The 15,836-nt window shown below is 39.7% G+C and overlaps 2 protein-coding genes across 2 annotated transcripts; both read left to right on the forward strand.

Annotated features, from left to right (window-relative positions):
* The first annotated feature begins 927 nt into the window (after positions 1-927).
* LOC137525651 (hemoglobin subunit alpha-B-like) lies at positions 928-5,975 on the forward strand. Its single transcript, XM_068246804.1, has 3 exons — positions 928-1,068; positions 2,053-2,257; positions 5,763-5,975. Exons 1-3 carry the CDS (start codon positions 974-976, stop codon positions 5,889-5,891), a joined length of 429 nt encoding a protein of 142 aa, XP_068102905.1. The 5' UTR covers positions 928-973; the 3' UTR covers positions 5,892-5,975.
* Positions 5,976-8,937: 2,962 nt separating this feature from the next.
* On the forward strand, positions 8,938-15,534 carry LOC137525652 (hemoglobin subunit alpha-5-like). The gene is made up of 3 exons (XM_068246805.1): positions 8,938-9,166; positions 11,532-11,733; positions 15,171-15,534. The coding sequence occupies exons 1-3, from the start codon at positions 9,072-9,074 to the stop codon at positions 15,291-15,293; spliced, it is 420 nt and encodes a 139-aa protein (XP_068102906.1). The 5' UTR covers positions 8,938-9,071; the 3' UTR covers positions 15,294-15,534.
* Positions 15,535-15,836: the final 302 nt, after the last annotated feature.

Raw genomic sequence — 15,836 nt, forward strand, 5'->3', positions numbered from 1 at the left:
CACCAGTATTGCACTGACAAGAAATAAGTTAAGTGCAAATACTGCAATCATGTAATATGTAATCAATATCATTACAGGAACAAGGATATTAATATTATTATTATTGATTTATAAAGTGCCAACATATTCCGTGGCGCAGTACAACGTAAGAAACAAACAGAGGGTACATAATAATACAGACGATGGTGTACTTCAATATACAAAATACAGAATTGGTAATGACAGTGACAAAAGTAACATAATGAATAAAATGTATAATGAATTCCAAGACACAAAAGTGGGAGAAAGCCCTGCCCTTGCGAGCTTACAATCTAAAGGAATAGACACAAGAGGTGGGGCAGTATACAATACACATACCTGGAGGCAGTGTATTTTAGGATATCTAGTAGGAGTGCAACTTGGCATTAGGACAAAGGGAGAATGGCTTAAGGTAGAGAGTATGCTTGTCGAAAAAAAGTGAGTTTTGATAGAGCGTTTAAATATATCAAAGGTTGGAGAGTGACGGATGTGTTGTGGAAGGGCAATCCAGAGGAGAGGTGAAGCACATGCAAAATCTTGTATACGTGAATGTGAGGAGGTGTGTGCGAGGTACTGTAAACAAAAAAAAAAAGATGAACTGCAGCTGTTGGCATGTGAAATGGTAAAGTTGTACACTTTTTGGAAGTCTAATCAAACACTTGCATGTGTGAATTCAATATATTCAGGAATAAATTACATGTATGCAGTGCCGTTTTCAGATTATTTAATTGCTCTATTAAAAGAAAAAGCTAAATTTATCATACTGGAATGTACAGATCATAAGAACGGCTGGTCATTATTTCTGAGAAGGATAGATAAGCACATGGTAATAAAATGGGTGGAGGGTTGATTAAGGACATAAGGGGAGCAACCCAACCATATATAAACCCCTGGATTCCAGGTTCAGTATCACAGTTTTTTCCTTCTTTTAGCTGGTGTGAAGAGATCAAGGACAATGCCTTTTAGCGGTCAAGAGAAGCAAGATATTACCAACATCTGGGGAAAAGTTGCCGGAAATGCAGACAACCTTGGTGGAGAAGCCATGGAGAGGTGAGCTTTGTCTCTAGTAATCAAGTAATAGCCACACAAAAATATTATTCCTATATGTTTATATAGTCTTGGATCTCATACTGGCCATACACGTATCAATTTTTCAAATAGTAAACAGTTAACATCTGAGAGGTTTTGGACCAGTCCAGCTCCTCATGGAGGATTCTCAGTATCTCCTCCAATTTTTACAGAGTTACCGAGTACCCAGCAAGCTCATGGTGCACTCCTAGGACTGTGTAGGGGGCTGCAAAGGACCAGAAAGCCCTCTTACTAAAATGTTATGCAAAACAAAAGTTTGCTTTCTTAAAACAGAAAGAATTGGCAATAATTCAGGATGGAGTGAGCTCCGAGATGTCTCCCAGTGATGGGTAATTTGCATATATTCAGCAGTGATGCACTGGGAGACATCTCGGAGCTCACTCCATCCTGAATTATTGCCAATACTTTCTGTTTTAAGAAAGCACATTTTAGTTTTTGTTCTTCAATCTTTACAAAAGCACTCCTTGGAAAGGACCTATAGAAAGATGTTGGCCAGCCTGCCTACTCATTTGGAAGTTGGATTTAACAACTGCAATTCAGTAATTGCTTTTGAAAATAAAGAATGAGGAGATGGACTAGTCCAAAACCTGTTAGATCTGTCAGATTGTTACTGCTTACTGTAAGTGATAGGAACATTGCAGAAAAATACATTATGGTGCATTTTACTCTGGCAGAAATCTACATGTTATATGTCTGTATTTTAAACTTCACAATTTTTCAGGATAGTGTCCTATAGTCACTTTAATAGAATGACGGCCATCTAACATGGATTCACTTTTGATCCCTTCTTGGCAGTTTAACAATTGAATGTTTCATTGGACATGTTGGAAAATCTCTATGCGTGATGGGGGGGGGGGGGGGAGGGAGTTAGGGATGATTTGTTCACTATATATGTAAATCATATCATATTCTACTGGAGATTAAATGACGCTTTATATCTTGCAGGCTTTTTAGGTGCTATCCACAAACAAAGACATACTTCAGTAAGATGAACCTGGAGCATGGATCTCCCGCTGTGAAGGCCCAAGGAGGCAAGGTGCTGAAAGCCGTTGGTCTTGCAACCCAACATATCGACAACCTGAGTGGAGCCCTGAGCGCCCTGAGTGACCTGCATGCACACAACTTGAGAGTGGATCCAGGGAACTTTGGTGTAAGATATTCATTTTACCACAATCGTGGAGTGTATTAGTACTATAGTAGAAGGGGATCAGGTCAATATGCCTCTTTTGCACATTGGAACTGTCACATATTGTTGGGAATGGCGAGGGTGTCCTGATTTATATAAACTGCATTCCAAATAGTGGAAGTACGGGGTTTCATAGACAACCTATTCCAGTGGTGAGTGCACATGGTGCAATAGACTGTAAGATAATTAGTGATGGGGGAGGGCTTAGTAATGGCTCCCTACTTCCTTTAAGGACTGAGCCGGATCATCCACTAGGCAAACCTAGGCAGTTGCATAGGGCCTGGAGAGAGTGTAGGGGCCTGGTGGATGTTGCTCACCCCCACCAAATCTTACTAAAAAAAAAGCCAGGTGACAATCAGCGGTGGGCAAAAACTGCTATCTTGCCTAGGGCACAACCATGTCACCTAATCCATTTTTGCACTAACCAGTAAAACTTGGACAGATCTGACAGTTTTTGGACAAGTCCATCTCCTCGTGTGGGGTTTCTACATTTCCTTTATTTTTTACAAAACTACTCCCTGTAAAAGATCTGTACAAAGATGTGCATTGCACATTTGCACACTATTTTGGTGGTTGGACTGAGCAAATGTCATTCCTTCACTTAATTCTTTTGAAAATAGAGAAGCCCTGAGAGTCCCCTATATGGAGATGGACTCATCCAAAACGTATTGTAACTTGTCACGTAAGTGGGAGCAACACAGGAAAAAAATAATTTATAGTGCATTTTTTGTGTGGATCAAATGTACATGTTATACATATGAACTTTAAATTTTATTTTTTGTTGTAATAGTGGTCCTTTGACTGGCACCATCTCAGTGCAAAATAATCCAATGCACCTATGCAATTAGGCTGATTTGTCAAGACAGGTGCAAAGAGAACTGGAGCAAGACTGTAGAACAGGGGTCTCAAACTCACAGCCCGCGGGCCATTTGCGGCCCTCGTTACATTGATTTGCGGCCCGCGCCGGCAAGACACTGAAGCGAACTACTTTTGTTCGCTTCAGTGCTCCCATAGTTAATCCGCCTGTCCCCGCCGCAAAATGAGGGCTACAGAGCCCCCAATTCCCCCGGGGGGCAATTCGCCTGCATTTCCTGGAAGGGGCAGAGCTTTCAGCTTCAACTCTGCCCCTCCTGACGTCAATCGCCGCCTCTGCCCGCCCCTCTGTGAAGGAAGAGTGAGAGGGGCGGGCAGAGGCGGCGATCCACCGCGATTGACGTCAGGAGGGGCAGAGCTGAAGCTGAAAGCTCTGCCCCTTCCAGGAAATACTGGACAGATTGCCCCCCGGGGGAATTGGGGGCTCTGCAGCCAGGGGAGGCGTCACGCTGGGGCTTACCCAGGCTTCAGCTCCGGCTGGCGCATCATTAGCCCCTATTCAAGCCCCCCGGAAGCTCAGCTAGACAGCCAGGCAGGACTCGGAACTTAAGTCGGAACTCCGACGAGACAAGGTGGGTGCAGGGTGCGGTGGGTAGGTGGGTGGGTGTCCTCCTAACTCCTGTCCTGTAGCCAGCCAACTTCCAAATTGTTTTTTTGCCCTCCTGTGCTGAGCGACCTAGCAGCACCAGCAGCAGGCACCACCACCAACCACCATCAGGCCTGCCTGACTCTGAGTGAGCACTCTCCTGGACTGGTAACGCTGTCTCTTATGTGCATTTACTGGGGTAACGCTGTCTGTCATGATGTGCATTTACTTCATATTTTTTTTATGCAACTACATTAGTTAGCCCCGCCCACATGATGTCATGACCACGCCCATTTTGCGGCCCAACCTCATCCTGATTTTGCCTCCTGCGGCCCCCAGGTAAATTGAGTTTGAGACCCCTGCTGTAGAAGCTGACCACTCACACCAACCGCAATTACAGCAATGTTTTATTTTTCAATAGAAACTTGACTGATTGCTCTGGTGGTTGCTCAGTTCAGTTGGGCAAGGTTGTGCTGATGCCATAGTCAATGTGGTTTCTTCTACTTCCTGTGCTCTCATCCAACAAGAATCGTTTTGGCTGAGTGCACAGAAAGTGGTTTAGTTAGGAAATATCTTTCAATCTGATAACTGAAGATGTTTTGCACAGCTAGTGGTTGGTCAGAACAACAATAGCCTTCAATAACCATGGCTTCTTCTCATTACTCTTTACTGCACCATTCTTTAATAAATCAGCTGTTTTAGACTGTTTAATTGTTGGATTGCATTTTTCATGTATTTTCTCCTCATATCTTGTCGGTAAACCTTTTCTCTCGTAGTCTCGGGGCTGTAGCCCACTAAAGTGCTTTTAGCTGCACTTTGGGATCTGGCAATTGCCATAAATTTCAAAAGCTCTAGACTAATCAAAGTCAATGGAGGTAAACCCACAGGAGCGATTGAGATTAGGAAAAGATATGACTGCTGCAAAATCACTTTGCAATCGCTGTGCAGAAGTGATTTTGCAGTGATTTAACTACCCGAACAAAAAAAAAATAAAAAATTTGAAAATCGCTCTGGAAACACAAGCATTAAAAAATTTGCTTCAAAAATCTCTGGAAATCCCTTTTAAATAGCTGTACAAACTGTTTGCAAAAATGCTTTGTTATTGCGATTAGCGTTCTGTAGTGGGTGCCCAGTCTAAGTAAGAACAAAATACTGACGGTAAACCAGGTAATCTAAGATGTAAAAAAATTTTCACCATGTGCTAAATTACTACTTATCATTCGTTTTATGGTATTGCTTGTCATGCATCTTTAGAGGCAGCAAATTTAAATATAAGAACTGTGTTTAAGGTCTTAGGGCTATCATTTTATTACACAAATTTTATGCTATAGAATGATCATGTTTGGTTGTTTTTATCATCAATGTGGGCGTACAAATGATGACAACAAACACGCTTGTAATTTGGATAGGTTACCCGTAATTAAAACATCCGTTCGTGCACAGATATTTTTTGGAATCTCTAAAGTCCATCAAACTGATTCTTTTAATTTTTGTGGATGTAAAAAAGGAATCTCAGATTGGTGAAAGACGCGTTTTTCTTGCTTTGGTGAAGAAGAGTTTCCTGCATTATGACTGGTACACGCCATGATTTCTATCAGATAGACGGGTCAAGTTGATTATTCCCGATAGGTCTGATCGGATTTCCGATAGTTTTTCTGATCAATTTTGTATCAGAAAATCAATCAGAAAAACGATCAGAAATCTGATTGGACATGTCGGAAATAATTTATTCCACCCATCTATCTGATGGAAATTGCATAGTGTGTACCAGGCATTACTGCCACTCTTCAAGTATTTATATCTAATCAAAGGCAGAGTGCTTTGACACGGGAATTACAGCCAAACTGAACAAATAATGCTTTTTCCCTATACAAATCTCAGTTCCTTATATGTAGAAAAGTGGACAAAAAATCATTTCATGAATCAGTGAGCAAGAATATGTAATGACCAATCATTTCTAGGCAAAAGTACAGTTAACTAAATATTAAAGCAAAGTCTTATCTCTTGCAGCTTTTGAATCAATGCATTCTGGTTGTCCTGGCTGTCCACTTCCCAGAAGACTTCACACCATGTGCCCATGCTGCCTGGGACAAGTTCCTGGCTTCTATCTCTGCATGCTTGACCTCCAAGTACAGATAAACCAGAAACCTCTATTTCTCAACAAATTCCATAACAGCAAAAGGGTATTGACATCTCAATAAAGCATGAATTTTAAAATCTAAACATCTATCTATCTATCTATCCTATTATATATTTTTTACCTGGAATGATGTGAGGGGAAATCTTCATTGTTTAATACATTTTTGTCCCATATTCTTCAAAGTAAAAAGTGCTAAAGAATTAATGAATCAGTGGTGCGCTTTTTTTCTCATATCTCAAATTGCATGGAGTATAAGGGATTACAAAGGCTGAGGGGGCACACTGATTTAAAAATAAACAAATCTGAAAAAGTACAAAAAAAAGAAAAAAGAATAAGGCCCGGTTCACACCTGCATAGGAGTGGCAAACGGATCTGTGAAAACGGCACCGGTCGATCAGATCTGTTTTCATTCCATTTCTACTCTGTTTCTGTTCCGCGGCTTCCGTTCCATTTCCCAACATCCCCCCAGACCCCCACCCCCAAAGTGGATTTTGGTCCTTAGAATTGTCAGTTTCTTCATTAGTGTGAAGAAGTGTTCCATTTTCTCATTGCCCCCAGTACAGCACTTCAGCTTCCGTTTCTGTTCCGCTGGGCTCAGCTGTCCGGAAAAATTGGTGCTGCAGCAAACTTGCTGCAGCAGATGGCGCGAAATGGATCCGTTTGAATGGATGGATGTGAACAGATCCATAGGTTAACATTTGATCCATCCACATCCGTTAGGATCCGTTCCGTTCCGATCCACGAAAGGACCGTATTTTACCACCAGCGTAAACCGGGTCTTAGTAAAAATAAAGTACTGAGTTAACAAAAGTCTCCAACATGAGATGAGCAAAATGTATGTTCACCTAAGTAGAGCAAGTGAAAACACTTCTCACATTTGCTTTCATTTTCAATTATAAACACCCCCCAAATCTAATGATATCAAGAGAAACAAACACCAAAACAAATTTGAAAAAATCCATACTTCCTGCTGACCATTTGCAGCTATGGTAACTTTAGCATGGCATAGTTTTTACACCTGAATCATGTGAATAAACATTTGCATGCTTAAATAGTCTCACGCCCTTGGAAATAGTGACAGTTGCATCTGAATCACGCCTAAGGTGAGAAGTATAAGAATACTATACTGCATCAGAGCCTAATAAACATTTAGTAGTACACAAAAGCTAGAATTGAGTAGGTATTTGCATACATGTATCAAACAGGTGCAAGCACTGGCAATACACCTTACCTCAGGGCTGGATTTACCATAAGGCACTGTAGGCACGGGCCCACAGGCGTCTCATAATGGATAGGCGCTCACACCCCTCCTCTTGTTCTTCCCTCCCTCCTTTCCAGAATGGAGTGTAAATGAGAGGTTAGTCACCCAGCTCTAGGCATTCCATTGGGGGAACTCCACTAGCTACTTAATACCTCTGGGTACCTCTGGCTACCTAATGCTAGGGGACACCTGTAGCTGCCTATGATGGGCAAGGGAAGTAAGGGAGAAGTGACTGTGGGGCCAGCCAGCAAATGTGTGATGCAGTTCAGCAGGGGTTTTTAGGTTCATGGAGGGCGGAGTCTAGGGGGCCAGGACATCTGTGCCTATAGGCTCCTTTGATGTAAGTCTGGGCCGCCTTACCTATAAAAGGCCACACACAAATCAGTATATTCTGCTCAACTGTGAATTTATTTGCACTATATATATATAAATATATATATATAAATAATCCCAGTTGGGGACTGACAATAAGCCCAATAAGGTTGTTATATCAAGATGGAGTAAATTCACAGAGAATAGCTAGAAAGACTAATTAGATTAAGAATCTTATAGTACCATAGTACCCATTGCAGGACTTTCACACTGAGCATTGTACCAACTATAGCATGGCAATAAAACAACAGGTTTTTTTGTACCCCTTATAGGGCTAATTGTTAATTGCTTGTTACCCCTTATAGGGCTAATTGTTAACTTGGGATGGTCCCACAGCGAGTACAACTTGTATGCTAGAGAGTAGAGGTTTTTTTATAAGACATTACACCAACTACCTTTGTAAACTGTATTGCGAGTATGAATTTTACAATGGTATTAAGTCATATTTTTTATAATAATCAAATAATGAATACCTGTATTTAGGCCTATGTGATGATTTGCAGTAAAGTCTCAATTATTTGGCACCGATGGGGATCGGCTAATGCTGGATAAATGTGCTTGAGAGTCAATGGTAAAAATAGGCCTAGATAATACATTACTGTACCCAACACTATATACATACTATGATCTCTGTATTAAATGTAAAAATACAGTAATAAAACATATATCAACCTTGGGGGAGCTGTGGAACCCAGTCTTTAACCGTTTCAGGACCATGCTAATTGAAATGTATGCCCTGTTTGGGACCTGTTATCCCGGCCAGGTCATTGATTTCAATTAGCCTGCCTCACCCTACCGCTGCCGTCGATCACGCTACTGCAGCCCCCACGCCCAGAGCTCCCCGAGCCGGTCGGGAGTCGATTTCATTGGCTCTTGACCACATGATCACTGTGAGCCAATCTCATGATAGGATGCTGAGATCATTAGCAGAGGCCTCCACGTAAAATCATATTACTCTGTAAACAGGGCAGTGAAAATCAACATGCTTGATGATCTATCCTTCTTCTCTTTTAAATAATATACTTAGAGATACCCCCTGAAAAGTCTAATCACCCTGCATGAGGTTGTTCTGGTTTGCACGTGACTACCCACATAAAGGACTTGAGCAGTCAACAAAGGCCATTCAAAAGCAGACAGTACAAAGGAATTTTATATAAATATAAGGTTTTACCATACGCACTTTACAGGAGACAATAAATTCCTTCTCAGTTTTATTAAATATGTTTCACATTTTTATCGATCAATGCTTTTCTTACGTAGCTTTCTTTTTCATTGGAAGAATATAAAACATAACGGCATGTCAGTAGATGTGGTTAACTAGGGCTAAATAGATTGTAGAAGCCAGAGGTCAGCAATCTGTAAGATGCTGAATGGTCACACAGTTGTACATGGGCTGCAGTTTTCCTTTTGGTGTATCTTCTATCTGATCACTGGACATGGGAGGTCTTGCTGACCTTCTCTCTATAAAAGTGGAGAGTGCAGAGCAGAACAATACAACTATCCTGCATCTCTCTCTGTAACTACCGGCAACAACACAGAAGCAAAAATGACTTTCTCTGAAGCTGAGAAGGCTGCCATTCAGGCTATCTTGAGCAAAGCCTCCGGACATGAGGACGCTCTTGGCGGTGAAGCACTAGAAAGGTATCCTCTTTATTCTATTTCAAAAGTTTTTCATTAAAAAACTAAGGTTGGTTATGCACAATGAAGTTGGGAATGCAAAAGATCATGCTTGATAAAGAAACGCACAGGTTTAATTTTCAGTATAGTTAATAAAAGGCATTTATTTCATGCTTTACTTTCTTTTTATTCCTACTGAGCCTAATTTCAGCATTTTACTGTTACTTTAACAAAGTGACACTGTAATGTCAGGAATATGTAGGCTTTCATATTTATTTCCTTATATCAATGCCATCTGTCCTGCTGATCTTTCCCATTTCAGCAGTGTCTGAATCACACACCCAAAACAAGCATGCGGTAGTGTTGTCGAAGATTAGTAAGTGCACCTTATCTGCATCCTTATTCTGGGACTGTCTGTGTCTAATTTTGATTGGCCAATGAATGGCCAATTCTATCACTTCCATGTAGTATGAAGCGACTAGATTGTGAATACAATGAGCAGATTGTGTAAGTAAGCTCTCATAGTACATGGACAAGGTAAAATTGGCCAATTACATTTAGATGTGTGTACGCACCCTAGTTAGCCTGAATTCATAGTATGGGGTTTATTTACAAAGCTTACCTATTTTTCACCTTAATTGTAAGGAAAGCTAATGCATAAGATAAATAAGGAGAGATAATTCAACAGAAAAGCTCTGTGAATCAATATTATGGCCCTTATTCTCATCTAGGTTTTCTCATCGGAGATAATTTTTCATCTTAACGCAACCTTTCCTAACTGAAATGAAACTTTTCAGCACTCTGCAATTGCAAAAGTACCAAAACATAGGTAAATAAGTATGTGTTTGCATCTTGCTTGTGACTTATAAAGCATTGTATTGATAAGGTATAAAAATATCACCTTGGAGAAAAACTTTATTGAAAATGGGCCACTGAACCTTATGCACTTAAAGGGACACTTAAGGCTCGGGAAAAAAAAGACTTTTACTCACCTGGGGCTTCCACCAGCCCCCTGCAGTTGTCCGGTGCTTTTTTTTTCGAGCCTTAAGTGTCCCTTTAACTTTTTCTCCTAAGTTTTCTCCTAGGCGATATTTTCACACCTTATCAATATAATGCCTTTTAAACCCCGACAGCAAGCAAGAAAATATGCAGAATCATTTTGGAAAATACTTTTCCACCTTCTTTTTGGCCCTTTTTCAATTGCAAAGTGCTGAATTGTGGCCCATTGTCTGTTGCGTTATTAATCGTATGCTTGAACATGAACAATTGCTGTGTTAGGTGTGACTTTTTGCACACATTTATCCAGAAATGCACTGTAGAAAGTGCATTAGGACAACGTGGTCCATTATAACACAGTGATGCGAACATGTCCATACAATTGTGTAGGCACTGAGGTCACATGAGTTCACATGCAGCAACATAACACAACGCAATGTACATAGTATGAATGCACCCTTCAAGTATTGGAGACAAATGATCAGCAATACAGGCAGGCAATCATCATTGTTCACAAGGATATAAATAGGGCAGCTTTCTGAAATTCCTCTGCCTTGTCAATTTAAGAGAAAACCTCGTGGAGAGGTGAGCTTTGTCTCTAGTAATCAAGTAATAGCCACACAAAAAATGTTATTCTTATGTGTTTATAAAGTCTTGGATCCCATACTGGCCATACACGTATCGATTTTTCAAAGCAATGTCGAGATGATGATGTGAAAGGACCACTATCATGAAAAATTAAAAAATTGAGGTATACATTTGTCCCAGATTAAAATTCACTGTAAATGACATTTTTCTTATGTTGCTGTCACTTATAGTAAGCAGTTAACATCTGACAGGTTTTGGACCAGCCCAGCTCCTCATGGAGGATTCTCAGTATTTCCTTCAATTTTTACAGAGTTACAGAGTACCCAGCAAGAGTACCCAGAGTACCCAGCAAGATCATGGTGAACCAGAACTCCTAGGAGTGTGTAAGGGGCTCAGTGCTGCGTAATATGTTGCCTCTTTATAAATACAATAAATAAATAAGGGGCTGCAAAGGACCAAAAAGCTCTCCTACTAAAATGTTATGCAAAACAAAAGTTTTCTTTCTTAAAACAGAAAGAATTGGCAATAATACAGGATGGAGTAAGCTCCGAGATGTCTCCCAGTGATGGGTAATTTGCATATATTCAGCAGCGATGCACTGAGAGACATCTCGGAGCTCACTCCACCCTGAATTATTGCCAATACTTTCTGTTTTAAGAAAGCACATTTTAGTTTTTGTTCTTCAATCTTTACGAAAGCACTCCTTGGAAAGGACCTATAGAAAGGTGGGGGGATGAATTGTTCACTATATATGTAAATCATATCATATTCTACTGGAGATTAAATGACACTTTATATCTTGCAGGCTTTTTAAGTGCTATCCACAAACAAAGACATACTTCAGTAAGATGAACCTGGAGCATGGATCCCCCGCTGTGAAGGCCCTAGGAGGCAAGGTGCTGAAAGCCATTGGTCTTGCCAACCAACATATCGACAACCCGAGTAAAGCCCTGAGTGCCCTGAGGGACCTGCATGCACACAACAGAGTGGATCCACAGAACTTTGCTGTAAGATATTCATTTTACCACAATCGTGGAGTATTAGTACTATAGTAGAAGGGGGTCAGGTTAATATGCCTCTTTTGCAGATTGGAACTGTTACATATTGTTGGGAATGACAGGGGTGTCCTGATTAATATAAACTGCATTCCAAATGATGGAAGTACGGGTTTTTTTGTTTTAGACAACCCAGTAGTAAGTGAATATGGTGCAATAGACTATAGGATAATTAGTGATGGGGGAGGGCTTAGTAATGGCTCCCTACTTCCTTGAAGGACCACTATCATGAAAATGTTGTCGATTTAAAACACATGTAAATATATACACACGCACACACACACGCACGCGCGCGCACACACACACACACACACACACACACACACACACACACACACACACACACACACACACACACACACCTACACACACACACACACACACACCTACACACACACGCACACTACATGTATCGCTGAATAAAATGCACTATAAATTACATTTTCTATTTTGCTGTCGCTTACACCAATCCAGAGCCGGATCATCCACAAGGCAATTCTAGGCAGTTACCTAGGGCCTGGAGAGAGTCTAGGGGCCTGGTGGATGCTACTAATCTTACTAGAAAAAAAAAAAGGTGACCTTCAGCGGTGGGCAAAAACTGCTATCTTGCCTAGGGCACCATGTCACCTTAATCATTTTTTGCACTAACTAGTAAAAAGCAGACAGATCTGACAGTTTTTGGACAAGTCCATTTCTATATGGGGTTCCTGCATTTCCTTTACCACTCCTTGTAAAAAAATCTGTACAAAGATGTCAGCCAGCCTCCCAGCTCATTTGCACACTATTTTGCCAGTTGGACTGAGCAAATGTCATTCATTCATTCATTTCTTTTGAAAATAAAGAACACACTGAGAATCCTCTATAAGGGGATGGACTAGTCCAAAACTTATCAGACCTGTCAGAATTTAACTACCTACTGTAAGTGACAGCAACATAGGAAAAAATACATTTATAGTGTATTTTATTCTGGATCACATGTACATTTTATACATATGAACTTTTCATTTTAATTTTAGGCAATAGTGGTCCTTTAACTGGCACCATCTCAGTGCAAAATAATCCAATGCACATATTCAGTTAGGCTGATTTGTCAAGAAAGGTGCATAGAGAATTGGAGCAAGAGTAGAAAAGCTTATCACTCACAACCAATCGCAATTACAGTAATGTTTTACTTTTCAGTAGAAACTTGACTGATTGTTCTGGCGGTTGCTCAGTCGAGCTGGGCAACGTTGTGCTGTTGCCATAGTCAATGCGGTGTCTTCTACTTCTTGTGCTGTCATCCAATAAAAATATTTTTGTATCAGGGCACAGGAGGTGGTTTTGTTAAGAAATATCTTTCATGCTGATAACTGAAGATCTTTTGCATAGCTAGTGGTTGGTCAGAACAACAATAGCCTTCAATAACTATGGCTTATTCTCATATTGCTTCTCATCGCTCTTTACTGCACCATTATTTACTAAATCAGCTGTTTTGGAATGTTTAATTGTTGGCTTGCATTTTTCATATATTTTTACCGCATATCTTGCCGGTAAACCTTTTCTATTGTAGTCTCAGGGTCATAGCCCACTAAAGCGCTTTTAGCCGCGCTTTGGAATTTGGTGATTGCCGGCAATTTGAAAAGCGATAGGCTAATGAAAGTCAATGAAATTAAGCCTACAGGATGCGCTCTAATACAAAAAATACGACTGCTGCAAAATCACTTTGCAATTGCTATGCAAAAGCGATTTTGCAATACTTGCAAATCACAATCGCTCTGGAAAGGCAAGCATTAAAAAATTGCTTCAAAAATCTAAGAAATTCCCTTTTAAATAGCTGTGCAAACAGCTTGCAAAAATTATTTGCGATTGCGATTAGCATTCTGTAGTGGGTGCCAGTCTAAGTAATAACAAAATACTGACGGTAAACCAGGTAAACTAAGATGTAAACATTTTTTCACTATGTGCTAAATTACTAGTTATCATTTGTTTTATGGTATTGCTTATCATGCATCTTTAGAGGCAGGAAATTTAAATATAAGAACCGTGTTTAACCACTTTATCCACAGGTCAGTAGATATATGTCCTCTGTGACTTCATCTAAGCCACAGGTCAGTAAAATCTACTGACTTGTACAAAAGCAGTGCTGTGCAGGATTGGGCTTGCTCCTGTGTACATTTCTGGCACTATCTGATGCAGCACTAATTGGTGAATGGGAATATATGTTTCCTGAGCTAATGAGATTAATTTTTACTATTAACAATACTTTTATTTTCTCATTTCATAGTGAAAAATACACTCTGTAGCATTATTTCAGAATCAAATATCTTCCCCATAAATTGTGACCGGAACATAATCTAAGTTTTGTTATAAGCAGTAAGAATAGCCAAACAAAATTTGTGTTTTTTATCTACAGTAGCACTTTTATTTTTAAACTGGAATTAGTAAAACTGAGCAATGTTTGTTCTATTTTTTTCTTTGTTTTCCCATTAAAATTCATAGAAAACAAAATTGTTCGAGGGAAAAAATGGCATACAATGAAAGCCTAGTTAGTCTTGAAAAAAACAATATATATTTCATTTCTGTGTCCTAAGTAGGGATAAAGTTATTTATGATTAAATAAGGACATAGCTAAACTGTCAAAACTGCTCTGGTCAATAAGTGGGAAAAAAGGTCTGGATGTGAAGTGGTTATGGTCTTAGGGCTATCATTTTATTCCACAAATTTTATGCTATAGAATGATCATGCTTGGTTGTTTTTATCATCAATGTGGGCGTACAAATGATGACAACAAACATGCTTGTAATTTGGATAGTATACCCGTAATTAAAAAAAATCCATTCATGTACAGATATTTTTTGGAATCTCTAAAGTCCATCAAACTGATTCTTTTAATTTTTGTGGATGTAAAAAAGTAATCTCAGATTGGTGAAAGACGTGTTTTCCTTGCTTTGGTGAAGAAGAGTTTCCTGCATTATGACTGGTACACACACCATGATTTCTATCAGACGGGTCAAATCGATTATTCCCGATAGGTCTGATCGGATTTCCGATAGTTTTTCTGATCAATCAGAATCAGAAAATCAATCAGAAAAACGATCAGAAGTCTGATTGGACATGTCAGAAATAATTTATTCCACCCATCTATCTGATGAAAATGGCATGGTGTGTACCAGGCATTACTGCCACTCTTCAAATATTTATAGCTAATCAAAGGCAGAGTGCTTTGACACAGAAATTACAGCTAAACTAAACAAAATGCTTTTTCCCTATACAAATCTCAGTTCCTTATATGTAGAAAAGTGGACAAAAATTCATTTCATGATTCAGTGAGCAAGAATATGTAATGACCAATTATTTCTAGGCAAAAGTAGAGTTAACTAAATATTAAAGCAAAGTCTTATCTCTTGCAGCTTCTGAATGAATGCATCCTGGTTGTCCTGGCTGTCCACTTCCCAGAAGACTTCACACCATGTGCCCATGCTGCCTGGGACAAGTTCCTGGCTTCTATCTCTGCATGCTTGACCAAGTGCTGATAAACCAGAAACCTCTATTTCTCAACAAATTCCATAACAGCAAAAGGGCATTGACATCTCAATAAAGCATGAATTTTAAAACCTAAACATCTATCTATCTATCTATCTATCTATCTATCTATCTATCTATCTATCTATCTATCCTATTCTATATTTTTTACCTGGAATGATGTGAGAGGAAATCTTCATTGTTTAATACATTTTTTGTCCCATATTCTCCAAAGTAAAAAGTGCTAAAGAATTAATGAATCAGTGGTGTGCTTTTTTTCTCATATCTCAATTTGCATGGAGTATAAGGGATTACAAAGGCTGAGGGGGCACACTGATTTAAAAATAAACAAATCTGAAAAAGTAAAAAAAAAGAAAAAAGATAAGGCCCGGTTCACACCTGCATAGGAGTGGCAAACGGATCTGTGAAAACGGATCTGATCACCACTAGTCGATCAGATCTGTTTTCATTCCATTGCCACTCTGTTTCTGTTCCGCTGCTTCTGTTCCATTTCCCAACATCCCCCCAGACCCCCACCCCCAAAGTGGATTTTG

This window comes from Hyperolius riggenbachi, chromosome 7 (genome assembly GCF_040937935.1).
Source record: "Hyperolius riggenbachi isolate aHypRig1 chromosome 7, aHypRig1.pri, whole genome shotgun sequence".
Taxonomy (NCBI): Eukaryota; Metazoa; Chordata; class Amphibia; order Anura; family Hyperoliidae; genus Hyperolius; species Hyperolius riggenbachi.